The sequence below is a fragment of the Elgaria multicarinata genome, chromosome 8, assembly GCF_023053635.1.
Source record: "Elgaria multicarinata webbii isolate HBS135686 ecotype San Diego chromosome 8, rElgMul1.1.pri, whole genome shotgun sequence".
NCBI lineage: Eukaryota > Metazoa > Chordata > Lepidosauria > Squamata > Anguidae > Elgaria > Elgaria multicarinata.
The window spans coordinates 90,631,867-90,659,859 of record NC_086178.1 but is presented as its reverse complement, the minus strand read 5'-3'; the positions used below and the strand labels follow the sequence as shown (position 1 = coordinate 90,659,859).

The 27,993-nt window shown below is 42.6% G+C and overlaps 1 protein-coding gene across 1 annotated transcript; it reads left to right on the top strand.

The window, feature by feature from the left end:
* The first annotated feature begins 143 nt into the window (after positions 1 to 143).
* On the top strand, positions 144 to 27,348 carry NPFFR1 (neuropeptide FF receptor 1). Its single transcript, XM_063131630.1, has 4 exons — positions 144 to 159; positions 3,355 to 3,666; positions 24,284 to 24,383; positions 26,457 to 27,348. Exons 1-4 carry the CDS (start codon positions 144 to 146, stop codon positions 27,346 to 27,348), a joined length of 1,320 nt encoding a protein of 439 aa, XP_062987700.1.
* Positions 27,349 to 27,993: the final 645 nt, after the last annotated feature.

The following is a 27,993-nucleotide window of genomic DNA, read 5'->3' as shown; positions in this document are numbered from 1 at the left end:
CTGTGAGAAAGAGAGAGACGAAGCCCGGAGAAGGGAAAGATTTAAGGAGTGGAATCTGATTTCATTACTCCGGTCCACTGCCAAAAAACAAGCTGCCTAAACTCCCCTGTACAGAGGAGGAAGAAGCCAGAACTGGGAGCATCATGGAAGATGAGGAAGGTAAGGGCTCCGGATTCTTATTTCTTTGTAAGAAAAACGTGGTCTGTTTAGGGTCTGATCCAAAGCCTTTTAAAGAATCAAGTGGATTTTTTCCTCCTGTAATGAATCCAAAGTCTGTGGAATTAAGTAGTGACATAAAATGAACTAGCAATTGGAAAGAACTTTTCTTTTCTTCTCTTTTTGCAGCAGTTTCCCATGTGCAAAAATATGGACCTTTATTTTGGGGAACTAAAGAGGAAAAGAGGGGATGAGCAACCAAAATCCATCCGTGGTCTACTGCTCATGCAACTGGTGCACCCAAATACCTTGTAAATGTTTCTTTGCAACTGTTCCTGGGCAACTGTTTCAAAGCAACTAGACCACCCTTCCCAAATGTGGTGCCCTCTGGATGTTTGGACTACAACTCCCATCATTCCCATCCATTGTCTATGATGGCTGTGGCTTGGAATCCAAACACATCTGGAGAGCACTACACTGGGGAAGACTGAAGTAGACAATATTCACTACAGATGGTGAAGCACCTGCTCAATCTTTTACATTTTTGATAAGGTGTTGTTGTTGTTAAAACAACTTTTAGGTTTGGAGGTATTTCTTCTGGATGGCCCAGAACCCTGCCATCTCTCTCTGTGTGTGTCTCTCTTTTAGCAGGGCAGGAAGTAGCATTTTAGCATTTGGTACAATCCAAGCAGTCCAGGTCAGTCTAGGCTGCGGAGTGCATACGGCTAGCAGCATTCACCATGAAGATCTCATGGGACAAAAAGTATCTGCCTATATATACATGAAACACTTCCTCTACCTCTGGGTTGTGTTGTACGATGCCAAATCAGAGATGGGGAATCCTGCACTCTACACGAGTCCTCAATGCAATGGTGAAAGGGGGAATAGACCATACTTGGCACAGGGAAAGCATTATAGAGTTCCAAAAGAACCCAAGTCATTCTCATTTATTACAGTGTTTTAATAGAAAATTGCAGGAGTTCCAAAAAAGAAAACCATGGCAATCTATATTTTGTCACTGCTTCAAGGACTGAAAAATCAAATGGTGTAGCCCTCTTAGGACTGTGCCATTACAGATGCAAACGTAGGATGACCATATGAAAAGGAGGACAGGGCTCCTGTATCTTTAACAGTTGCATAGAAAAGGGTTTTTCAGCAGGTGTCATTTGTATAAATAGAGAACCTGGTGAAATTCCCTCTTCATCACAACAGTTAAAGCTGCAGGAACTATACTAGAGTGACCAGATTTAAAAGAGGGCAGGGCACCTGCAGCTTTAACTGGTGTGATGAAGAGGGAATTTCACCAGGTTCTCCATATATACAAATGACACCTGCTGAAATTCCCTTTTCAATACAACTGTTAAAGATACAGGAGCCCTGTCCTCCTTTTCATATGGTCACCCTATGCAAGTGGGGGATCTCATGTTTGAATGAGTGGGGTGGATGATGTCCCAAACCTGCCCCCTTTTCCCAGACACTAATAACCCAAATGTCAGGATCAAGGTTTTGTGTTGCTTCTGCCCCAGCAGTGTCCTTTACATTAAATTCATTTCAAAGGGGTCTCATGGGGTGGATGCAAAATCTACTTCTAGCCTCTGACTCTGGGTGGTGTGGCCTTTGCCAATCTCAGTATGGGAATGGGAGGTATGTGTGTGAGCAATGGATCTCTGTCTATCGTTCTCCCTCACTTTTGAGAGGAAAATGCCACGTCCATTTGGATTGACTTTGCTTCTACACCAGCCTTCCCCAAGATGGTGCCCTACAGATGTTTTTACTCCAACTCCCATCAGCTCCAACCAGCACTGTTAACAGTCAAGGATTATGGTGGATGTAGCCCAACACATCTGGAGGGGAAGCTTAAGGAAATCTGGTCTATTCACTAATAACAAAATGGCTCCCAAATCCCCCAGATTGTAGCACCAAAGTACCTTTGCGATATGTAAGGAGTTGATCCCAATGTACAATGAAAAAAGAGCTAGGAAAAAATGGCATCTTCTCCTTGATTTTCTCTCCTATGACTTCTCCCTACTTATTTTGTTTTTCTAAAATGGGATCATTCCCATCTTAATCTGGCTGTGCCAATAGATGTGGGTTCAATTTTTGCCAGGAAGCCGGGGAATCAGCCAATCACTTTGTCCTACGCTCAAAGATCCACCCACATGTCAAAATGCTATTTAACTCCCCCAAAGATACATAACCATAACGCGGTGCAAACTCAGACGTGACCTAAAAGTCGCGGTAAATCGCGAATGTGAATATGCGCATTATCATGTTAAAACTCAGCACTATGGTGAATGGATGGCTGAGTCGTGTGCCCCGAAACGTGAATATGCACATTTAGGTCGGGGTAAACAAGCTGTATAGACAAGTCCCAGGGAGAACGTTACTATTTAATGTTGCTGCTTTTATAAACTGGCACTAAAGTTTAGGGGTGCAGACCTCTTTCTGCCACGGAGAAGATCTTGAGGGGTACATTCCAGGGAATACAAGTGTGGTAGGCTAACCTGCTGGCATATTTTAGCTTACAGGTCTTACTGTCAGTAATTAAGCTTTAGGAGAGAGGCATTTAAAATGGTGGAGAAAACAGCAGAAAAGCAGGAAAACTGTCAAACAATCAGTGGTCGGGGAAAAGGGGGTGGGGCCATGGGAAGATGCATGGAATTCTGGGTAGGGTGACCATATGGAAAGGAGGACAGGGCTCCTGTATCTTTAACAGTTGTGTAGAAAAGGAAATTTCAGCTGGTGTCATTTGTAGTCATGCAACACTTGGTAAATTCCCTTTTCATCACAACAGTTAAAGCTGCAGGGGCCCTGCCCTCTTGTGTATCTGGTCAAGAGGGCAGGGCTCCTGCATCTTTAACTGTTATGATGAAAAGGGAATTTCCCCAGGTGCTGCATGCCTACAAACGACACCAGCTGAAATCCCCTCTTCCATACAACTGTTAAAGATACAGGAGCCCTGTCCTCCTTTCCATATGGTCACCCTAATTCTGGGAAACCCTGGAGGGCTGAACTGGGATCCCAGGCAGGCCATATTTTGCACCTCTGAGTTTTCAGGACCCAAAGGAAGAGCTCACTCACTCTTTTCACCTCTTGACTGCCCTACCACAGGGACTCCTGTATACTTTCTTTTGAATTACAAGTTTATTTTTTGTTTCTTCCTCCCCCCTCCCCCCCCCAACTGCACCCCAACTTTAGGTGACACTTTCCACCCTACTAACAGCAGTCCACCATTCTCTAAGAATGAAAGCCATGGCCAGGTCTACAAGGGCAACTATACCTTCTCCTCCTACTATCAGCATTCGTCTCCAGTGGCTGCCATGTTCATAGTTGCCTATGTCTTTATCTTCTTCATGTGCATGATCGGTAACATGCTGGTGTGCTTCATTGTGCTGAAGAACCGGCAGATGAGAACTGTCACCAATATATTTATTCTCAACCTGGCTATCAGTGATGTTTTGGTGGGGATCTTCTGCATGCCAACCACCCTGGTAGACAACCTGATTACGGGTAAGTGAAAGGACAATCCTTAATGATTGTAAAAGGGCTCCCTCAGCTAAGAAAGGCCCATAATAAAGCTAAGTATTTGGGATTATCTAAGGTCCCCTGTTTAGGCATATCAGGGCTTTTCTACACGAAGCTGTTAATGTGCCGTATCTACTTTCAGTTTCATTGCAGAATTGAGATCTGAGCACTTTCCTGCTTTTCTGCTAAAGAACCTCTAGGTGACACTATGGTGTAGTGGAATAGTGCAAATACACAAGTGAAAAAAGCATTTTCTTTCACTTTCACAAATAATACCACATTTTCCCTGCCAAAAGTGTTTTTTCGACATAGAAGAAAAACTGGAGGATCACAACATTATCTAAAGAACCCATAAACTATCGTGATTAGGGAATGATGAGCACACAATAAATGTCTTGTGTAGAAAAACTCTAAGTCAAATTTGTAAATGGTATCCTAGGACCTAATGAGTTTGCTTCAGATGTAGAAATAGTCTGTTATTTACTGTCAGATCTGGGCATGGCAATGACCTATAGAGTATTGAAGTTTGCATTTAAAGCAAAGAAAATTCAAGCAAATTTTGTTGGTATGTTGGAGAAACCTGGGGTCCATACTGTACTGTATACATATTCCTATTTTTACTCCTCACCTATATGTAGTTAATGAAGCAATGTTCCTTTTGTCATGGCCTGTGGCTCATACAACAAACATGTGAAGTGAATGTTGGAAAATCTGGTGTGATTTACAGCAGAGTTGCTTTATATTGAGAAAGTGTGGCAACACAGCATTTAGTATTGGAGGCAATAAATGCAGAGCCAGCTTAAAATAAGTTCAAATCAACTTATTTTATTAGTGCTAAATACACATTGTCAGAAAAGGCTGTCTAACACTGTTCAACTACAAGCATCCCCTAAAGCTGAGTATGTGAGTGTAAGTGAGTGAAGGCATGAGATATGGTTACTTGCTTCCTTCAGAGAGAGATGTTGCAGAGGAAGAGGACGAAGAAGGAAGAGGAAGGGGAGGGAGCAGGAAATAATAACTGATCATGCTACAGGACATTCTCTATCACCCCCTAGTGTCTGGATGCATGCAGAGTTGTTTTCATTACCCAACAATGATGACAAAGATTTATTTATAGATGTTGGACCATTTGGGTTTCGGAGCTCTAGGTTTAGTGGCTCTAAGATGAGTGTTTGCTTACCTGTGAAAGTGTTACAGAGCCTGTGGGAATCTACACTGATGATATTCTAACGTTTTGAATGGGTTACTGTGATGCACAGTGTCACGTGACCCTGGGTCTCCAACGTTGTAAATGAGTTGTACTTACAGGTTCTGTTTCTTAGTTCCAGCGTGGCTACAGATTCATGTGCCTCGTTCTACTGGTAATTTTCCTCTCCCACTTCTCTGAGCAGAGCTGTTGGGTTTGCCCCGCCCACTTCCTGTTCTCCTTCCTTCGCCCCGTTTGCTACCTTATCTGTACAGCAGATAAATCACACCAGCGTTATACTGTGCAAACACTGACAATTGCATGCAAAGGACTCAGAAGTTTTCCACCTTAGAATCTGCTTTGATTGTGAAGTACTCCTATGCATCCAGCCTTAATTGTGCTTCTTTTGCAAAAGATTCGCCCCAGCCGCTGCTGTGGGTAAAGACACCAAAATTGGCACAGTAATTCAAATACCAAATTTGAATCAAATTGGGTCATCGGTTGATTTTTTATTACTTTTTTTTAAACATTTACCCCCTCTTTGCAAAGGAGCTGAGGAGCTCTCAAAGGATCGCTGTAGCTCCGTGCAGGAAAATTAACAAGGGTCTCTGCTCCTAGTCCAAAACTCATGACCAGCGGGGCTTAAATGGGGCTGCTGCTAAAAGTTTTCAATTTGGTCTCCCATCCAAACCCTGACCAGACCCAGCCCTGCTTAGCTTTGGCAAAGCAACTGGCTCCTACACATGCAGGCAATTCTTTGGGACTTGTGTTAATATGTTTTGGGAGGAGATTTGTGTGTGCTTATGACTATTGCCCTGTACTGCTGGCTAGGAATGAGGCAGGCAGTGGGCGGAGCAAACCCAGCAGCTCTCAGAGAAGAGGGAGAACAACGGAAAGGATTTAACAATGTGCCCTGCAGTAACGTTACAGCTAAACGTAAGTCACGTGTGATACAGAGAACCGATACAGAGAACCACATTAGAAAGGGACACTAGCAACGCTATAAGACTAGTGTAGATCCGGCCCCTGTGTCATCTTCTGCTAGACTGAGAACATTGTATACCTCATGCTGCTTTCCAGAAAGCTAAGTATGGTTTAGAGAAATTGGTGGTGCCAAACCCTGCTTGAGATAATATCTTTTCCCCTGCTGAGTGGTACAAAAGGACAGCGTAAAGACTTTGGGGGACTTTGATGACATTTTCGATGCTTAGCAGGTGATAGAAATAATGACTGGGGAGAGAAAGGTAATAACTGAGATTCTAGCAAATCTTGCTGGCAGTGCAGATGAATTGGGCAGATACGTCTGACCTCCCCATTACAGTGAGGCTGCAGCTATTTTTTAAAGAGACCCAGGGGATGCCTTTATGATACTGCCTTGTTCCTTGTTCCCATAAAACCCTGAGCATCGCAGCTGCTGATAAATCCCAATGGCAGGAGGAAGCACAGGCTATCCGGCCAGAAAATCTGCAGCACAGGCAGCCGTTTGGCTCATCAAGCCAGCCCCCTGCCCCTGCCCTGCCCTGCCCTACCGTGCTTCCTGAGACCTACCCTGAGCTTGGATGTTCCCCCAGAAATTTATTTATTTATTTATTTATTTGTACATTTATATCCTGCCTTTTTTGCTCCAAGGAACCCAAGACAGCGTTCAGAATCCTCCTCCTCCTCTCCATTTGATGCTCACAACAACAACCCTGTGAGGTAGGTTGGGCTGAGAGTCTGTGACTGGCCCAGAGTCACCCAGTGGGTTTCCATGGCCCAGTGGGGACTAGAACCCAGATCTCCTGACTCCCAGTCCAACACTTTAGCCACTACACCGGCTCTCCACACCACACATGCCCACAGCCTCAATCCAAGTTGAGGTCACCACCGACAGATGGAGGAAAGACGGTGATGGCCTTGGAGTAAAGAAAAAAGTCAGGGTAAGTCAGAAAGTTTTAAAAATTGCAGGTGGGAAACCTGTGATGGCTGCGAGTTGGCGGCTGCATCTTATAAACAACGCAGCTGCCAACTTGGAACCAGGCTTATGGACAAGTCCCTGGGCTTCCCAAACAAATGCATTTAGCGACTTGCCATTTTGCTCTTCCTTAAGTTCTTCAGGCTTAACCTTCATATTTTTCTCCTCTACATGGTTTCCCACCAATAACACTTAGCATGTGCAGAGCACGTTTGAGTATTCAGTGCACTTTGCACTTAGTGTATCTTGTTGGGACTCTTACAACAACCATATAAGTTAGTAACATTATGCCTATACTGCAGTTGGAAGAGCTTGGAGTGAGTCTAAGGCCACCCAGAGGAGCCTTCTCCAGCCTGGTGTCCTCCACAAGTTTTAGACCACAACTCCCAGCATTCCTGAACATTAGCCATGCTGCCTGGGGTTGATGGGAGTTGAAATCTAAAACATCTGGAGGGCTCCAGGTTGGGAAAGGCTGACCTAGAGAGTTCAGGGCAGAAGCAAGATTTCAACCAAGGAGGTGCTGAATCATAGCTCATTCTTGTCGTTCTTCTGCTACACCAGTTTTCTATTTATTCTTCAATGATCTGAGCTGCATGTCCTCCTGCTTCCTGGGTGGGGTGGGAGGGTCATGCATGCTAAACATAAACATGGGGCTTGTGCACACTTACTAACACTGTACACAAACATTTACATAGCTGATGTTACCTTCAATGATACTTTTACATGGAGTCAATTCACAGGTCATAAGAGCCTGGGTTCAAGGAGTGGCATAGCGATGGAGGTAAACGAGACAACAGCAGAGATCAACTGATGTGTGATTGCCTATGGGGATAAGAAGTGAAGAAGAACCTATGGGTTGTGATAATCACAGGGTTAAGCAAAACGAGTGACCAGAGGCGGCTAGGAACCTTCTTTGGGATAAGATGGGCAGTGCCTTTTTAATGTTTTTTCTCAAATTCTAGAGAAGCTTAGCATGAATTTGATAAGCCAAATGGTGTGATCACTTGAGGGTATAACGTATTATAACCCCAATTGAATCCATTTGTACTGGGTTGCCAGCCAACGGTTCTGGGTTAAATTGCTGCCCTTGGTGGCATCTAAGCTGTAAATTTGGGTTTCCTGGTCATATCAGAGTATAAGATAACAGGGAATATGTTTGAACCTGTCAAGGAAAAATATCCCCTTTGGTTTATTTATTTTTATTTATTTATTTAAGGGTTTTTATGCCGCCATTCAGCCAAAAAAGGCTCTCACGGCGGCTTACAAAAGTATTTCTTGACAGTCCCTGCCCAAAGGCTTACAATCTAAAAGACATGACACAAAAGGAAAGGGGATTGGGAGGGAGGAGGAGGAGGGGGTTGTAAGGCAACTCTGTTTTATTGAGTGTTATACAGCTGTGTGGAGAGAGTCCTACAGACAAAGAACTTCTTCCCTGGCAGTGTGAAAAGCAGGTATATTTATACCCAGTAGCATCTTAACCAATTAGCAGTTGGCAACATTCTAAAGCAAAACACAGATAGATCAAAGGAAACATCTTCATTATACCTTATCAACAGGTGGCCCATAACTCTTCTAGCAATGTCACATTGACCTGGATGATCAGCCCTCCTTATCAAGCCAGCTTATTAGTCTCATACTATATCAAAAAGGTCTTGACAGTTAGAAAGTCCAATTAAGCAATTCCTTCCAATTAAGCAGTTTCAGCATTACAGCACATTCAGGCACATACATCTTTCCAATCCCATCGTGCAGTTCACTTGCAAGAACTAAACTACATGCAGAAGCCTATATACAGAACAGGTATACCAAGGCTTATGGCTTTGCTTTCTCAGACTGCTGGTGGTGGAAATTCTCATTCTACAATCATTAACATCTTTGCAACAGTCGGAGTGGAGAAAAAACAAAAACTGAAAGATTATGAATAACGGCAGCCTGCTTCTTTTCATCTGTAGAAACCATCCTTCATGATTAGGATTTGGACATACTGGCACACGATGAGGGAGCATCTATGATTTGGGTTGAACTTCTGTGGATAGAATATCACCCTTCTCCCTGATGTTTTTCAGGCAGGGATATTCATTCCAATACAGAGGATTGGATTGTAAACCATCTCTTTGCGCATCAATGTCTTGTTGAAAAACACGCTCCAGGCAGTGTGATGAACAGCAAACCTTTATCAGTATGCAAAAGCATAACATAATTATTTGCTGAATACTGAGTCCCTTCCCTTCAGATCTCTAGTTCATTGTCAGCCTTCACTTCTCAACAGCTGATAGATGGATGACTAGAAAAACAGAAATTGTCATTTGGCCTCCCTATGTCTAAGATGAATACAATTATAATGTTTCTAGAAGAGTAGTGGGTATTAGTCTGTAATAGTAAAAACAGAGTTTTGTTAGTATCTTAAAGACTAACAAATTTATTATGGCACAAGCTTTTGTGGACTAGAGTCCACTTCATCAGATGTAAAAACTATTACATTGAGTAACAAATGATTACATTATTAACAGTGGCCATTTGCAAACACAGTTGTTAGTGATAACACAGAAATTCTAGCATTGGTAAACTAATTGACACATGGAGTGTGATAAGAAATCTTGATTTGAGACACAGGTTACAGAATCGAACTTCGTAATGATGTGCAGTTCAGCGGCTTCATGTTTTAATCACCCTCTGAACTTTCTTTGTTCAAGGATGGCTATTTTAGGTTCCATGACGGTGTTAGCTTCATCACACCAGGGTTATACTGTGCAATCACTGCGAATTGTGTGCAAAGGACTCCGAAGTTTTCCAGTTTATAATCTGCTTTGACTGTGAATAGTATCCTGCTTTAATTGTGCTTCGTATGTAAAAGAACCAACCTATTTTAATACCTCTTTAGGAGCAAATCTTTTGTTGTTCTCTGAGCCACCACTGGGGGCGCAAGAGGATGATTTGATATGTTTAAAGTACAAATTAAACAAATGCTTACATCTGTGTAAGGTTTAAAGATAAAGACATCAAAATTGGCACAGTAATAGATAATAAGGAGGGCTTTAAGCATACCAACTTTTAATCAGATTGGGTCATCCGTTGATTTTTTATGATTTTTTACATTTCTCCCCCCTTAAACCCTTTCCTGGTATGCAAAGGATCTTAGGAGTGCTGCCACTCAGGGTGTGATTCAACTAACAACAATGATGATGACAGCTTTATGCTATGGGGATAATTCGAGGGAAATGGGTACATGGGATGAAGCCCTATGTCTTGTGTGGTTGACCATGATGGAGCATGGAAGGGGAATTGGCTTAGGTTAGGAACTGTAGCTTCTATAATCTGATTGGTGATAATAGTAACTACATAAAAGCCTTGTTTATAACTTTTTTAGATGAGGATTTTATTGTGCACTCTCCATTCCTCACCCATAGTAGTTTACTGGTGCTTTTGACAATGTTACCATCCTCTAGTGTCTCTCCTGTGCTTTCCAACCACTTTCCTGGTTTTTTTTGGTGGGGGTGGGGGGGATGTGGCTTGTTTTGGATATGCGAAAAAAAGCACAATTCTCCACCAGAATAGTTGTGCCATTCTGCTTTGTTCCACTATACCACAGTGCCACATAGAGGTTATGTAGCCAATCATACCAGAAGGCAAGAAAGGAAGAAACCTGTACATAAAGATCCGATCTTACTCCTGCAAAGAATCTAGAAGTGGAAGTAGTGAGTTTAAAAGCTTTTGCTAGAAAAGCCCTTAAAGTAACAGCAAGCATAAGTTAAGCAGTTTTCTTGTTTTATTCCTTTTAAATAAAATATTTCATACCTTTGTTTGTGACTCCTGTACCTCTGGTCTGTTTGTCTCATGCCTAATGACCAGCTAACTTAGGTAAAATCGGTATGTTAAATAAAAGGGTGCAGATTTATAGTGGCAGCACAAGTTAATGTTGGGATATACAGGGTCTTTCACATGTTTATATTAGTAGTGGTGGGATCCTCCACAATTAGTAGTAGTACTAGGATACCCTAGTAAAACGAGGTGGAGAATTCTCCACAATGTTAACATGAACCTCTCAGGCTAATATATGGATTTTTCAGATTTTGCAATGCAATTCTCAGATGAAAACACACATCAAAATATGTATAAGCATGCATTTTCTAGGACAAAATATGTTTAGAAATGCATACTTTAAGAAGCATATGTTCAATAAATGTGTTTAAAAGCACATATTTAAATATGTGTTTAAATACAAATTTTAGGCAGCTTTTTTAAAAAAAGATATCACAGATTAATTGAGAAATGGGATGGAATGGATTTATGTTTAACTGACACGAACTGGAATTAGACTGATCCATCCACCCTTAGCCTAAGCCCATTGAAATCAATCTACTTCAGCATGCCTAACTCTGCGCGATCAAGCAATTATTCATTGTAGCACTCTGGAATGCTGGCACAATAAACTAAAGCCAAAAAACGAAAAACAGAACAAAAATGGCCAAGAAGGAACAAAATCAAGTCCCAAGATAGAAAATTATACACATAACATTAGAAGACATATTGCATCATTTGGGCAGCATAAAGAACATTGTTCACAACCCAAGCTGTCCTTGCTTTTACAGCTGCAATTGCAAACAATAGGACCTGATGAAAAACTCCTCAAAGATGTTTAAAAAAAATAAAATAGCGCTAGAGTCAAATGGTAATTTAGCAAGAAGTGGGTGTCACACATCTTCCTTTCTAGATTTCAGGTAAAGTGTGTCTTAACTCCACACATCCACAGATATAATGGAAGCATTCCTATAGACCAGCCTTCCTCAACCTGGGGCGCTCCAGATGTGTTGGACTACAACTCCCAGAATGCCCCAGCTGGCTGGGGCATTCTGGGAGATGCAGTCCAACACATCTGGAGCGCCCCAGGTTGAGGAAGGCTGCTATAGACCGTTTCACATTTTCAATGACCACATGAAGGGATAGCGGGAATGTGTCCACTGGCCATGAGCCACCAGCATGCTTGTATTAGTGAGAAAGGAGCCCTAAATAAATGCTGGTAAATACCTGCGTAGAACTCCACCTCATTGGAAATGTTGGCATATCAGCATGGGTGAGGTGTGGCCATTATCCCCTAATGTCTTTATAAAATGCCTGTGGGGCTTCGTCTGAACACCCCTAACATCTTGAGTGGAATGGCATTTTAGCATCATGGGCTTCAAGCACAGAAGGCGTGACCCAAAACCGCAGACCAAGCAATGCTTCCCTTAATTTACTAGAAGGGTGTTTGGGGCAATATCCAACACTACCACTCTGTTGTGCTAGCAAAAGCGATATCTGCTAAAATGCCGATAGTGTGTGCTGGGATGATGCATTTTCCGGGAAAACCAGTCATGTCAGTGTACCTTATAATATTGTCATTTTGCTCGTCAGAGGGGGCTGGTGGCTCCTATGTCAGTGGGACAGTGAATCCTCTCTGGGATTCAGTCATAACTCTAAAGGAGCTATCCAAGGTACTGAGCCCAATTCTCAAAATAGGATTCACCACCCTGCTAACATAAGAGCCACCAGCCACCACTGGTGCTAATGGCTGCTTATGCTAATAATAATAATAATAATAATAATAATAATAATAATAATAATAATATATTTCTTACCCGCCTCTCTATTCTGATCGAGGCATGGAACTATTGGAATATGTTGGTCTAATATTTACAACCTTATTTTAGTTATTGCCAGACTGGGCTTCTGGCCAATAACCTTATAACAGAGTTTTGCAGCGGTTTCCAGCAAATCAGCACAGACACAGATTAAGACTGAGACTTTCAGTAGGTTTAAACAAACCTTTACTGGCATATAAAAAATATAATTTAGTTATGGCAATCACAAATACAAATACTTACATACGGTCAGTCAATACAGCTCTCATAGAGTGATCATTTCTGAGTTATACATGTACATGGGAATACAATCCTTTTTATAGGCTAACTGTACAATGATGCAACTGCTTGCAATCCCTTAATTGAAACAATCAAGTCACCAATTATTCAATCATGACATCAATGTCCAGGTGCAACATTGACCTTTAAGTTTTCTGCTGAGTCTTCTGATTCCTCCAGCTCCTCAGCAATTAGTAAATCCCTGGAAACATATCCAGGATCCATTCCAGGATACAACAGGAACAACAATAAACGATAAAATACATAAAACTGAATTAAAACATTATACATTGTTAAAAACATCCTGAAAACATTCTAAAAACATCTTAAAATTCCACTGGATAGGCCTGCCGGAAGAGATCAGTCTTTATAGCTTTCTTGAATGCTAGTAGACTGTTAAGTTGACGAGTCTCCTCCGGCAGGCCATTCCACAGTGGCCCCATTCAGAAGACGCCTTAAACCATGGCTTTAACCACAGTGGTTAAGCCAGAAAGCCAGGCTGTGTTCAGAAGGCACCTTAAACCTTGAATTTAACCATGGTGAATAAGTCTTTTTCTCTTATTCACCATGGTTAAAGCCATGGTTTAAGGTTTCTTCTGAACACAGCTTGGCTTTCTGGCTTAACCACTGTGGTTAAAGCTGTGGTTTAAGGTGTCTTCTAAACGGGGCCATTATCTTAGTCATGGCAGCAGTGGATACTGTCCCTTTTCCCCCTAAAGCTTTTAAGGCTGTAGCAACAACACTGTACTCCCGGGGCAGGGAACCTTAAGCTCAGGGGCCAAATCCGGCCATCCAGGGTTCCCCACGTAGCCATGCCCCCTTCCCCTAGCTCCACCCTCTTTCCATTTGGTGGTTTCCTAGCTCTTGTGGAGTCTTTTCCCCTATTCTAAAAGGTTGAAATGCCTCTGCTAAGGCTTAGTTAGCTACTGGCAGTAAGAGCTTTAAGGTAAAATATGCAGGTATTATTATTATTATTATTATTTGCATTTTAGGCTCCACACCCTTTGCTTTTGCACCCACCAACCCTACTGGAATGTAGCCACTTCTATGAAGTAGAATTTGGCCCTCAGGGTGAAAGAGGTTCCGAACCTCTGCTCTGCTCCCTTAGTGGGAATAACTCAGTTTGAATTCCATAGAATTCAGTTCTGGGTAAATATACAGAAGACTGCAATATAAACATTGCCAAAAACAAAACCCAACAACCATGGACATAAACAACCCTTAAGCTCTTTGAGCCAATTCAGACATCTCTTCATTTGGTTCTAATTACATCCTGCACTTCATAAAAACCCCAGGATGGGTAACAAAAGTACAATAACATACAAAAAAAACCCCAAACAACCCTCTAAAAAAACCAACAGATAATCAGAAAAGAAAATAAATAATTAACAATATTAATAATTAGATATAATATTAATATTGTAATATTAATATAATATAAAAAGAAATAATTAACAATAATCAGCCGAATGAATTGCAGCAACAACTAACTGCTCATGAATGCCTAGGCAAAGAAATGTGTCTTATCCTGGGACCAAAATGTTAGTAAAGTTGGCATCAGGTATACCTCTTGGAGAGGGTGACCCTTCCCCAAGACTCAAGGTACCATCATGAAGAAGACCCTATTCCATGTCACCACTTGTGAGCACCCCTCACAGATCTAAGATCATGGACAGACTTGTATGCAAAGTGAAGTTTCTTCAGAGACCTGAGTCCCAAAATGTTTCAAGCTTTACAGGGCAACACCAGCACCTTGAATTCAGGCCGGAAGCAGACAGATGTCAGCCTTTGCCGGCTGACCGAAGCTGAAACGTGATGGCTGCAATAAATTCCTTGCAGATAAGCTGGGTAATAAACCCATCAAGGCCGTGAAAGGAGGGAGGGCGAGGCCAGGCTGTATCTAGGGCTGGGAAGTTTACTGGTTCAACAAAGTTAATTCAGTGAAGCAGAGGAGAGTCCCTTTCCAATCCAGAGTCCAAAATCCAAGGAATTCAAGGCATAAAGTTGAGGGCAAGGCTCAGGGTCTAGGACCAGGCCCCCATCTATATGACAACGGGATTGTTCCTCATGTAGGTAAAAAGCGTCACCTGCAGCAGCAACAGCGATTTATTTCCTGAATTTTTTTAATAGTGAGTTATAAATGCGCACATGCGCATTATCGCATTATTGCATAGACGAAGCTACAGAGGAGAGAGGAACGAAGCTATAAATTTTATATGCGGAGCTCCTCAGATTCATAGAACAGACAAACTGGGAGTGGGGTGGGTGGGAAAGAAAGACGTAGCACAGGGAAAGGAACGAGGCTACAGATGCATTATGCATTATGTTATTGTAATCTTTACAACACATCATGTATTATCACATACCATGGCAAGTGGGGTAAGAGTAGCTTGCCTAAAGTCAGTTCAGAGCACAGTCAAAATTCAAACTGGCCCTGTTCAGAAGACACCTTAAACCATGGCTTTAACCATAGTGAATAAGGCAAAAAGGCTTATTCACCATGGTTAAAGTCATGGTTTAAGGTGTCTTCTGAACACAGCCCGTCTTTCTGGTTTAACCACCATGGTTAGAGCCATGGTTTAAGGTGTCTTCTGTATGGGGCCACTGAAGCATTCTGGATTTGTAGGTCACTTTCTATCTTGGCCTACACCAACTATCTCTTGGATGTGCCTGTCCCCTCATAGAACTACATTTCTTGAGGTTCTCTGGGAAAAGGAAATGATTGTTTAACCAATTTGAATTCTGTAGTTTAGAAATCACCCAGCGTTCTTTCTGTACCTGGAAACCAAGCCCACCTTATTCCCATAAGAACAGCTGCATCAATACTGCTGCAAAAGTGTAGCTAGATAACTGTAGCTTAATTCCATATAATTAAAAGTAACAGAGACACACACCCTGCCACCCTGTACATATATCTACTTGTGTAGTTTAATAGGATGTACTCATAGCTGCATGTAGATAGGACTGCAGCCACAAAGTTCCACAGGTGTGTCTCCTGATGGCATGTGGCTGAATAAGAGATCGGAAAGCTTCAATTTCTATAGGGATGCAATCCTGTAAGCGCCACACTTACATGATTTGAAATACAAAAGTCACTTCTTCAAAGGAGAAGAAGAAAGCACCCAAATTCCACCAGGCTAAAGCAAGCTCTTGTGTGGGCCAAGCAGAACTTTGGATCCCAGCCAATATTTCATAAACTTTACTGCGTATCATATTCCTTAGATTCTGGCTCAGTGAAACAGCAGTGGAAGATAGCTGCTGACAGGTGATTTGTGTGTGCCTGTTTTAATCCCTTTAACCCGGCAAGAAAGCGGAAACGTGATAAGGAAAAGTTTAAAAGCAAATGACTACTTACAGAGGACTGCAGATAAGATATGGAAATTTGTGTGATGTTTTGCCTAAACATCAAATGCCTACTCCATTAGCATAATTTCTCATTCCAGCAGTGCGTGTTGTTATAGCAGCATGTCAAAAATTCTTCAGGGACTAATTCACTGATCAGTTAGACTACCATAATCCAATAGGCCTTGATGGGACTATGTCATTGTAAATAACTCTGGATTCTTCCCTTGAGCAAGCCACAACTATACCTTTAGCCAATTTTAAGCTCTAAGGGTGCTCTGGGGTTTTGAATTGCAATATAGAAATGGGTTGCTGCTGTTTGTAATCCTGAAAGTAGCAAAAGTAATAAAGATAATACCGTATCAAATACACACACACACAGAGTTCAAAAATTAGTTGTAATCCACATATCTGCTGTACTAATGAGAGGAAGCAAAGATAGACCCATTTTCAGTATTAAATGTAACAAGCAGCTCTGAGTCTGACAGAGCAATCAATTAAAAAACAAAAGCACGTTTTTGAGAACGGGTATTATTTTTCTACGAATGGCCACCTTTTTCTCTCTGTTTCCTGCACTGAGTAACCTTGGTGTTGCACTCATGTACCTAATTTGTACAGAAAGCCAGATCAGATTTCTGGCTAATTATTATGCAGAGCAGGCAGGCACATTCCGACTCAGCACCGGCGAAGGTTTTCAGCTAAGAGCTGAAAACCATAATTTGTCGAAATCACGGTTATGTTCCTGAGCTCCAAATAAGCACTTCAGAGCTAAAACTGAAAGATCCTATTACACACTGTATTCTTTTAATCAACAGAAGAACATGCTAAGTATCACTTACAAGATTGCTATTGTTTTCACCCCACCCCACCTCATGCAAGAGGCCGGTTTTATTTTCTGGTTTTAAGGCATTATATATTTGGCTGTCTTTATTCACATACTGAGCTTGGGAAATTCAGGGTGCCATTTCAGAGTTCAAGGGGTGGGCAGGGTACAAAATGATTTCACAAGAAGGCAAGATTTAGTATTGTCTTCTTGGCTATATACAACATTAAACCTATAATAAAAAAAGAGGATGAGTGTCTGTCTTTTTGCCTGTGCCATAACAGTAAGACTGTGAGACACAAGTACTACGAGTGGGGTGCCATTCTGTAAATTGGCTATTTCGATCTCTTTATGTTAAAAAGTCACCCCATCATGGGTCTGAGTCTCAACTACATCCTTCCCTTGATCCTTCCCTTGTCTCATCTACATCCTTCCCTTGATCTTCTTGTGACATTTTAATGTGTTCTCGATCTATGGACTGTTAAGTGGCCTCCCCCTCCAGTTTTTGTTCTGTTGGTGTGTTTCCTGTATAGGTTGCAACTCTCTATGTGGTATTTCCTGTCTTGACATCATCATCATCATCATCAATTTATTTCTTACCCGCGTCTCCATTTTGATCGCGGCGGGGAACAACAGTAAACGGTAAAATACATAAAACTGAATTAAAACATAATATATATTGTTAAAACATTCTAAAAACATCTTAAAATTCCACTGGATAGGCCTGCCAGAAGAGATCAGTCTTTATAGCTTTCTTGAATGCTAATAGACCGTTAAGTTGATGAGCCTCCTCCAGCAGGCCGCATATTGCTCACACACACAGCCCTTTTCACACTTTCTGTCAAGATGGGGCCGGGGCTCCCTGGTTTGGTTTCAGATGCGGAGTCAAACATAGAGACAGAACTAGAAGAATCCCAGCCAAGACAGGGAGTAGGAAGGACATTCTCCAAGATTCTCCAGGAGTCAGGGAGGAATCTTCCCAGGAGCTTATCGAACAGGAGGCTCAGGCTCAGAGATCGTCTTCCCCCTCCCCCCATGGGAACTCAGCCTTTGCTGGAGGGGGAAAGAGCACCGGAATTGACAGATCCCAGTGTCCACTGCAGGATCAAGCGGACGGAGTTGAGAGGAGGTAGGAGGCGGTCCGCCAAACTAGCTGCACATCAGAAATTGGGTCAAGAGGACTCTCCCTGAAGGAGGAGTTCAGTAAAAGCCCATTGGGTATGGCGTGAAACCAACCATTTAAAGTTTCATCCCACGGACCTGTTTCCCTTGAATTATCCCCTACAGCACTAAGCTGGCGTTATTGTTGTTGTTGCTAAATCACACCCTGGGCAGCAGCGCTCCTAAGATCCTTTGCAAAGGGTTTAAGGGGGGAAATGTAAAAAAAATCATTAAAAAATCAACGGATGACCCACTCTGATTCAAATTTGGCATGCTTAAAGCTCTCCTTAATATCTATTACTGTGCCAATTTTGATGTCTTTATCTTTAAAGCTTACACAGATGTAAGCATTTGTTTAAATTTTCTTTAAACATATCAAATCCTGCTCCTGCGCCCCCAGTGGCCGCTCGGAAAACAACAAATGATTCGCTTGAAAACTACTAGCGAAATACCTCGATTCTTTTCTCTTTATAGCACAATTAAAGCAGGATGCATGGGAGTACTTCACAGTCAAAGCAGATTATAAACTGGAAAACTTCAGAGTGCTTAACAATAAAAGCAGATTATAAACTGGAAAACTTCGGAGTCCTTTGCATGCAATTTGCAGTGATTGCACAGTATAACGCTGGTGTGATAAAGCTCTTAGTTGATAAGCAATTGCTTCGCTTTGTCTGGCTCATTCTCTCTCTCTCTCTCTGCGGTGGAGCTATCTGGGCTGGGAAAACAAGCAAACCTCAGTTTCAAAGACTGGCCCACGTAGGTGGTTACTTGAAACCTTCTTAAAAGCTTGGATTCAGAGATGCATTCATGTTTAGAGGACTTCTTTTGACTTAAGGCATGGTGTGACTATGTGCTGCTTGGCTCATTAAGTTTAGAGATAGCTCCTTGTCTTCACAGCCCCTACAGGTGTGAAGAGGCGTTTTTTACTGAATAAAGACTTTGTTGATTGCACAGCAAATCACTGTTTCCTCACATTTCAGTGGGAGGGCTTGGAATCCTGGCACTTCCTGCCTTCAGAGATCCGTTTCCACTTTGATTCATCTGTCAAGGAACTCTGGTACACCTACCACTGGTCTGCGATGAGAGGGAGAAAGCACCAATTCAGGGCAAAGAAAGGGAGAGAGACGTTCTCTGGTGCTATGGAAAATGTGTATCTTTAATGACGAATCTAAAAAGCTCAACATTTCGGATATGCAACCCTTCTCCAGGAGCTGAATATGGATACACAATATTAAAATTCAAAAAGAAGAGTAATGATATTTTTGTAATAGTCTTAATCCTGTGCACAGATAGAAATTCTCAGAGCGAACACAGCTCTTAGTAGGAACACCGCAAAGGATTAAGACTCTTCTTTTTTTAGTTTTAACATCATGTATCCATATTCAGCTCCTGAAGAAGGATTGTATATCCGAAACATTGAGCTTTTTAGATTTATCATTAAAGAGAGACACACTTTTCATAGCACCATAGCCCACTGTAAAAGATTCTGGGGGAAATGTTCTAGTGGGGGCGTGAAGACTGCTTCCAGATGGAGGGCTCCGAGCTCTACTAATCAAAAGGCATTGTCACCAATTCTGCCTTTTGTTTCCCTTAATGGATTATCCACAATAAGAAAAAAGGTGAAACATGCCGGACGGTTACAAGAGAAAGATGACAAGGCCTGGACCCCCCTGTAAAATTCTGTGAATGGGACATGATGATAGTGCTATAAAAGCCTCATCTGGAAGAACCCTAGATTGATTTAAAGGCCCGACTGTCCATCAGACCTGACAGTCACCCCATATGAACTGGGAGTTCATTGTAGAAAACACTCTACATTCTCCTGAGGTTGCAAGGGAAAACTGGTCAATAGTGGACAAATTGTCTACAATACCTACAAGATTTATTGTTGTTGTTGTTGTTGTTGTTGTTGTTGTTGTTATTATTATTATTATTATTATTATTATTATTATTATTATTTTAAAAAGGTGGGTATATCTTTTTTCTCCGAGGCTCAGCTGTATAGCAATTTCAACTTTGCAAAATTTAGTGTACTTTAGGTTGACTAGCATCCCCTTCAGTGATACCAAACAAATTCATGTCTCAGTCTTTGAGTTCTGAAAGCTGCCATTTGTGGATAGATATTGGTGAAATATTCTGTGACTTTACCTCCTTTCCCCCTCAATGAATGACATTCTGGATGTTGGTCTGTCAGGTACAGGTTTCTGCAAGTTGTAAGTAGATTTATCAATAACTGGTTTGGAATGTCTGTGCAAGCTTATCTCTGTCAGGATTCTCAGGGAAAGGGTTCACACACCCCTCTACCCTCTGGCCTTGAGCTGGTTGGAGTTCTCTGGGAAACTGATAGAGTGTTTAAAAAGGTGGGGGGCCTTGTTGAAGGGGTCACTCAGATTGTAGCATCTTAGTGAGCAGTGCCGCCCTGTTTGGACAGGGGCATGATTTATGGGTCAGAGCCCTGTCTATTGGGTGGTTTGTGGCAGACCTACACCTCCCTTTATAAGCTGGAGCAAAGGCAAGGAGCCTTTGCTAGGATCATCTTTCAACTCATGGCCTGAAATCCCTCCCCGTTTGGATCCATCAACATTTAGGACTTTGAAAGCACTCTGCACATGGACTCTCTTCTATTTGGACTTTGGATTACAAAGGACTGTACCATGAAAAGTACTGTGAGGCTTTTCATAGACTTGAACTCACATTTGCTGTGGGTTGTGTGTGTTATTAACTGCTCAATGTAAGGGTAGACTGGGGTTCATTTTTATTGTTAGACTTTTTCTCTGCAGACTCAGGTGGCAGGGAGTTCCCGGTGCTATAGTACATGCAAAGGAGTTCTTGTGCCTGAGATTTTTACCTTCCCTGTGATCTTGTTTAGGCTGTGGCCATGTTCCTTGAGTTACCAACAAATGATCTATGTTTGGGCTAGCTCCCTAGTCATGGTTGGTTAAGCCTTCCAAGATGTCCCATTGTGATTGCCTGAAGGATCGTATCAGGAATCTTTCCCCTCCCTTGGTCAAGTGTGGAACTCGTTTTTGGAACCATTGAGATGGCTACTGGGAAACCAGGTTATTGTAGTGAGTAGCATTTTGACTGTATGTTATCTTGGAGCCTAAAGCTTTCTCACCATCAATCAGCTTTAAGTATTTCTGAAGTGTGTAACCACTAAGCTTTTTACCGTGGGATTTCCTCCAATAAAAGAAGTCTCACTGATCAGGTGTCCCGGGTCAGTTTGCCAGCATGTGTGAATGCCAGAGGGAACAGGAAACGTTACATGGCCCTGCGTATGCCTTTCTCCCCATCAAGTGATGGCTACCATTCGGGCAATGTCCCTTCTGCCACATCAAAGGCTACAACCATGAAGCAAGCAGGAATGCATCGATAACTTTGAAGACTCACTCAGCTGAGACCCAGGGAGTTAATAGACAGCCTTCAGTAGCTCTTCTAATGGGAGGAATGAAGCAAAAAGTGGTTGGTTCATTGCTCAAACACACACACAGCAGCATAAGCCGATGGTGCTTTGCACATAGTTTGAAATATGTGACTTGCATACCAAGTCTCATCCTCAACTAGATCACTGGGCTATTTTGCACCAGTAATTCAAAATCTGCAGCTTTGTATATACAATGCAAATTAAATACATTTCTATACTTCTAATATTTTATCATTTTGCACAAATTATTCTGGTTCTGTTAGTCATAGAAAGTTGCTATGCAAAGCACTGAAATCCTTCTCCTGACACTGGTAATCTTATGCAGCAATCCCTTTTACTTCTGACATTTAACTAAGCATTGCCTCTACACATTCAAATCTTTGCATCAATAAGGGCTAGAAACTTGCTTTAAAAGATGCAGCAGCAGAAGCAGAAGCAGCTGACATTCTTGGCAAACAGCACACATAGCTTTGCCAATAGCCAGTCCACCATTTATCTTTCAGAGTATGTCTAATCAGCTAAAATCCCCCCATCACATGAGACACCAGTGATAAAAGGAAACAATGATTGTGAACAGAAAGGTGTTCTGCATTCCCTTTTGAAAAAGGCTTCAATTCTAAAAAGTCTAAAGTGGGAATGATGCCGTGGCATTCAGCATGCTGAGTCCTAAGCACAGATCTGACCATTTAGAATTGGAGGTGATTGTGATCACATAGGGAATAGAGACATCTAGAGGAAACTGCAAACATTATAGGCTGAACACTACCTTTACAGGCTTTGAAGTAATTCTGAAGCAGCATGATCAATGAGCATACAGCTCTCTGATCAGTGAAGTGACATACTATCTGGGAACATTTTGGTGCTTGACGTGGCAAATCTTAATTACTTCCCGCAGTAAATATATATAATAGGGCAGCCAATCAATTTTTTTAAAAAATGATTTTAACTCATTAAGGTTGCAATCCAATCCACACTTTTCTGGGAATAAATCCTATTGAACTCCATGGGGCTTACTTCTAATTAAGTTTAAATATATTTGCATATCTCCAAACCCTTCATATAGATATGTTTTTGAAAGAAGCATGAAACTTACAGACTTCATCCTGTTCAGAGCTAAGCACACCTAGACCTATTCAAATCAATGGGCCTCAGCATGGTTAATGGTGCATAGAAGAAATATGTGTTTCTACTGGATTATGCAAGCAATTCAAGATTGCAGCCTTAATAATAACACATTAAATAATTGACAATTGGCTGTCGTTTAATGGTGCCCACAATCTACTAACGGAGACAGCTGTTTCACTCTGTCTTATGGCTACTAGTCCTGATGGCTTTGTACTCCCTCCACTATCAGAGGCGGTAAGCCAGTATATAAACCAGTTGCTGGGAAATATGGGTGGGAGGGTGCCGTTGCACCATGTCCTGCTTGTGGGTCCCTGGTCGATCACTGCGTGAAGAGAGTGTGGGACTAGATGGGCCCTTGGTGTGATCCAGCAGGGCTCTTCTTATGTTCTTATTGTATAGTCCTGCCTAGGCTGACCATATGAAAAGGAGGACAGGGCTCCTGTAACTTTAACAGTTGTATTGAAAACGGAATTTCAGCAGGTGTCATTTGTACATATGGGGAACCTGGGGAAATTCCCTCTTCATCACAACAGTTAAAGTTGCAGGTGCCCTGCCCTCTTTTAAATCTGGTCATTCTAGGGGCCCTTCCACACGCCGTACTGAAGGCACATTCATGCGCCCCAAGTACGACCCAAAAACGATAGTGTGTACTACAGCCAGAAGAGACGGAGGAGGAGGAGGCTGGGGAATCCGGGCGCGTCCTTGCTGCCGCCTCCCCGCCGGCCTCCTGCTGCCTGGGTAAGAGCGACCCAGGTCGGAGAGCTCAGCTTCCGCCTCCGCCGAGCTCTCTGACCTGGGTCGCTCTTACCCCGGCAGCAGGAGGCCGGCGGGGAGGCGGCGGCGGCAGCAAGGACGCGCCCAGATTCCCCAGCCGCTGCCGCCTCCCCGACGGCCTCCTGCGGAGAGCTCAGCGAAGGCGGAAGCCGAGCTCTCCGACCCGGGTCACTCTTACCCAGGCAGCAGGAGGCCGGCGGGGAGGCGGCGGCGGCAGCAGCGGCAAGGACACACCCGGATTCCCCAGCCGCCGCCTCCTCTGCCTCTTCTGGCTGTAGTGCACACTATCGTTTTGGGGTCGTACTTGGGGCGCATACATGCGCCTTCAGTACGGCGTGTGGAAGGGCCCTAGTATAGCTCCTGCAGCTTTAACTGTTGTGATGAAGAGGGGACTTCACCAGGTTCTCCATATACACAAATGACACCTGCTGAAATTCCCTTTTCTATGCAACTGTTAAAGATACAGGAGCCCTGTCCTACTTTTCATATGGTCACCCTAGTCCTGCCTGAAGTAGAGGCTACTGAGTTCAGCCCAGTCTAGTACATTTTTTCCCAACCTGGTGCCATCCAGATGAATTGTACTACAACTCCCCACCAACCCCAGCCAGGGTCATTCCCTTCTCCCAGGTTTTGAGTGGCAAGAATTCAGATTAAGAACATGTTTAAATAAATCTTCCCTTGTGCTCTTTTTCTTTCTTTTTTACTCTCTTTCCAACTAGAGGACCGTGCAGCCAAGTGTAGAGCTTCCCTCTGCAAAATGCCAATCAACTGTTTCTCAAATTGACATTTATGTTCAATTTTGTGTGCTTTCGCAGCCCCTGAACAAGACTCGGGCTCGCTCTGGTTTTGTTAAATTGTTCTCTGTCGGGGCCTGTTATGTCAGTACGTTGCAGTGACTCTCTCTGTACCATTCCAGGCTGGCCGTTTGATGTTATCATGTGTAAAATGAGTGGGCTGGTCCAAGGGATGTCTGTCTCAGCTTCTGTGTTCACTTTGGTAGCCATTGCCGTAGAAAGGTAAGTTCGCATCACTCGTTTTGTTTTCTGTTCCTTTCCCTGCAGTCAGAATGTTAAGTCATAAAGCCATAAAAAGCTCACCTATGAACAATATACTAGGGATGGGCAACTTGGCCTTCCGCCCACATGTTTTGGTCTATAACTCCCACCACCCCAAGCCAGTACAGCCAATGGTGAGGGATCATGGGAGTTGTAGGCCAAAGCATCTGGAGGGCCTGATATATGAATATCTTATACTGTTAGATCTGGGATGGGAAGCAGGTAGATCAGGCTGGTGATGTGCCATAAATTGGTAAGAGTTTCTGACTTCCCCCGCCAGCTGTCTGGGGGATTATGGCAGCTATATTCCAACACATCTGGTTGGGGAAGGCTGGTTTAACAAAAGCAACAACAGCAATGCCTTTTCTCCCTTCCCCCCTAAATTTGGGAGCTGAAACAAAGGGAGATTGGAGGAGGAAACATGAGTGGATTTGACAATGAAAGGACCGAGATCCATTGTGGTCCTAAAAACAAATTCTCCAGCCCAGCCAATTCTTGAACAACTGGGCTACATTGGCATTCTGTCTGTGGTTTGAATTATTATTATTAAAATTATTATTTTGTCATTTTACCTGACTCTACTACTCCCAGCTTCCTGAAATCCTGTACAGTAGAATATGTATAAATTTTGAAGAAGAGAGTTCTACTTGAAGTCAAGCGCAGGATATCAAATTTTAATAAAGAAACATATATGAAGGGTGTAGGCCAGCCTCCCCCAACCTGGTGCCCTTCAGATATATTGGACTACACTTCCCATTATCCTGACCAGCATGCAGCATTATGGGAGTTGCAGTCCAATACATCTGGAGGGCCCGAGGTTGGGGAAGTCTGGTGTAGGCTATTAGATTTATACACCATTTTCAGGAGCAGGAGAAATAAACATAGATGCAAAATACATGGGGCCAAATCTCCTAACTCATGTTCCTTTGTTTCAGGCAGTGTTTACCAATAGCCTATGCAGAAAATATATATTGATATATATTAAAAAAATCTCTAGCAAAAGCAGGTACCTCCTGCTTCAGGATACTCCATACCAATGAACACAAACCAGCTATGCATACTTCATAGCTTCCACTGGTCTCAAACATAATCCTCTCCATTGGCTACAGAAAACGTTGGGTTGGTATTTATATGTGTCTGTTTAAGGAATCTCTGAGAATTTACTTCATATTGCATTGTTTTTTACTTCTTGTTAGCTCTTTTTGAATACTTCAGTTAAGCAGTAGGATATAATAATAATAATAATAATAATAATAATAATAATAATAATAATAATAATAATTCATTCCACCCTTCTCCCAAGGAGCTCAGGGTGGTATACATATGGGTTATTCCATTTTATCATCACAAGAATCCTGTGAGGTAGTTTGCAGCTCACAATTGCTAACAAGGATTTGTTGAATCAGTTTGTACAAATGCTTCCTTTGAATGACCTTTGTCCCACAATTATCATCTCCTTTTAGAGAAGCTAGAAGGTCAGGACACAAACAGGGATTTTTTTGTATGTTGTTATTAACATACCAGGTGGGAGTGGGGAGAGACTGCCAAGGGTATCCTCAAGATATCACTTACAAAAGGCCCTTTGAACTTGCATTCTTCTGGTACATGATAATTCAGACATCATGCTAACCCATACTCAGTGGTTGAATGTGGGTTGTTGTTCACCCATGGATTGTTTGTTGAACCATGGGTTAGTGTGTTGTCTGAACATGCACAGGATAGCTTGTTAACCATGAAGCGTGGCTTGTTAACCACCCTGAATAATCCAACAACAAACCATGGGTTCTGAAGGGAGCTTGTTTGAGAAAAAGAAGCCAGGTTGCATGCTAACAAGCCGCCCTGCGGAAAATATCCTGGCTTTAGGCAACACACTAATCCACAGTTCAACAAACAAGCCACAGTTCAACAACAACAGACACACTCAACCACTGAATGTGGGTTAGTGTGTTGCCTGAGCAGCCCCAATAAAGGAAATGCTTGTTTCTTACTCCTGCTCCAATATCTGAAATATATTGCTGTTTCCTTCTCTGCCAGGTTCCGATGTATAGTATACCCATTCCGACAGAAACTAAGCCTACGGAAAGCCCTGATCACCATTGTTATCATTTGGGTCTTAGCCCTAATCATCATGTGCCCCTCTGCAGTCACCTTGACTGTCACCAGGGATGACTACCACTTCATGCTAGATGCCTACAACAACTCCTACCCGCTCTACTCCTGCTGGGAGGCCTGGCCAGACAAAGAGATGCGTAAAATCTACACAACGGTTCTTTTCTCACACATTTACCTTGCCCCTCTCACCTCAATTGTGATCATGTACGCCCGCATTGCCTTCAAACTCTTCAAATCGTCCGCTCCCATACGAGGCTCCCAGTTGGAGGAGCATGAGGGGAGAAGGGTCTCCAGGAGGAAGATCAAAGTGATCAATATGTTGATCATTGTGGCATTATTCTTCACTCTCTCTTGGTTGCCCTTGTGGACATTAATGCTGCTGACTGACTATGGGAACCTCACTGAGGATCGACTCAACCTCATTACCGTTTATTTCTTTCCATTTGCCCATTGGCTGGCTTTCTTTAACAGCAGCATTAACCCAATCATCTATGGGTACTTCAATGAGAACTTCCGGAGAGGCTTCCAAGAGGCCTTCAAAGTTCAGCTCTGCTCCATGGAAAGGGAGCACAAGGACACCTATTCCGGTCAGAACAACAGTGGATTCCTTTTTGGGGCACGCAATCGGATTTTTGTGGAAGTTCACGGCAGTGACTCAGCACAGCCCTCTGAGTCTGGCCAAAGCAGCCTATTGAGAACAGGATTGTTTCCTGCGAGGAATGGGCGGGTAGCTCACCATGGGCTGATGGTGGAGGATTTGGACAGTAAAAGTTGCTCTCCCAATACTGTCAGCGTCCCAGCTTGGGATATGTAAGGATATTTGAGACCCCTCTGACTGAAGGATAGACTTTGCTAGATATCATTATCTTATTTTCTGAGCATGTGAACCAGACACGCTTCAAGTAAACTTTTCAAGACCAAACCCTTTGCCACTGTAGACATCTAAGTGAAAGGATATGATGTTTGGTTTGGGGAACTTCCTGTTCTTCTAGTCCCAAGTTTTGATATGACAATATGGCACAGGCCAGGTTTTATAAAACATTTCCATTTATAAATACATATTTCTCTCATGTATGTTCAGAAGGGGCCGCTGATGAAATTTTGGGATCTAGGCCTGAATTTAAAGGGGAAGCAGATAAAAGGGTGATTTGGAAGTAGGCGCCTCAGCAGGAGCAGAGTTGACTGTGAGTGGTCAATTACCTCATCTATTAGAGACTGCTGGCTGTGCTACCTCAATAATAATAATAATAATAATAATAATAATAATAATAATAATAATGAGCAGTAAGAGGAAAATATTGTACAGCTGAGGAAAGTGCAGAAAAGAGCAACAAAAATGATCAAGGGGATGGAGCATCTCCCTATGAAGGAATGTTATAACACCTGGCATTGTTTAGCTTGGAAAAAAGGAGGCGAAGGGAAGACATGATAGAGGTGTACAAAATTATCCATAGTGTGG

Excerpts from the sequence above, each read along its gene's own strand:
- NPFFR1 (XM_063131630.1), top strand. Across the intron at positions 3,667-24,283 it reads GGTAGACAACCTGATTACGG|GCTGGCCGTTTGATGTTATC; the intron begins GTAAGTGAAAGG and ends GTACCATTCCAG. Across the intron at positions 24,384-26,456 it reads GTAGCCATTGCCGTAGAAAG|GTTCCGATGTATAGTATACC; the intron begins GTAAGTTCGCAT and ends CTTCTCTGCCAG.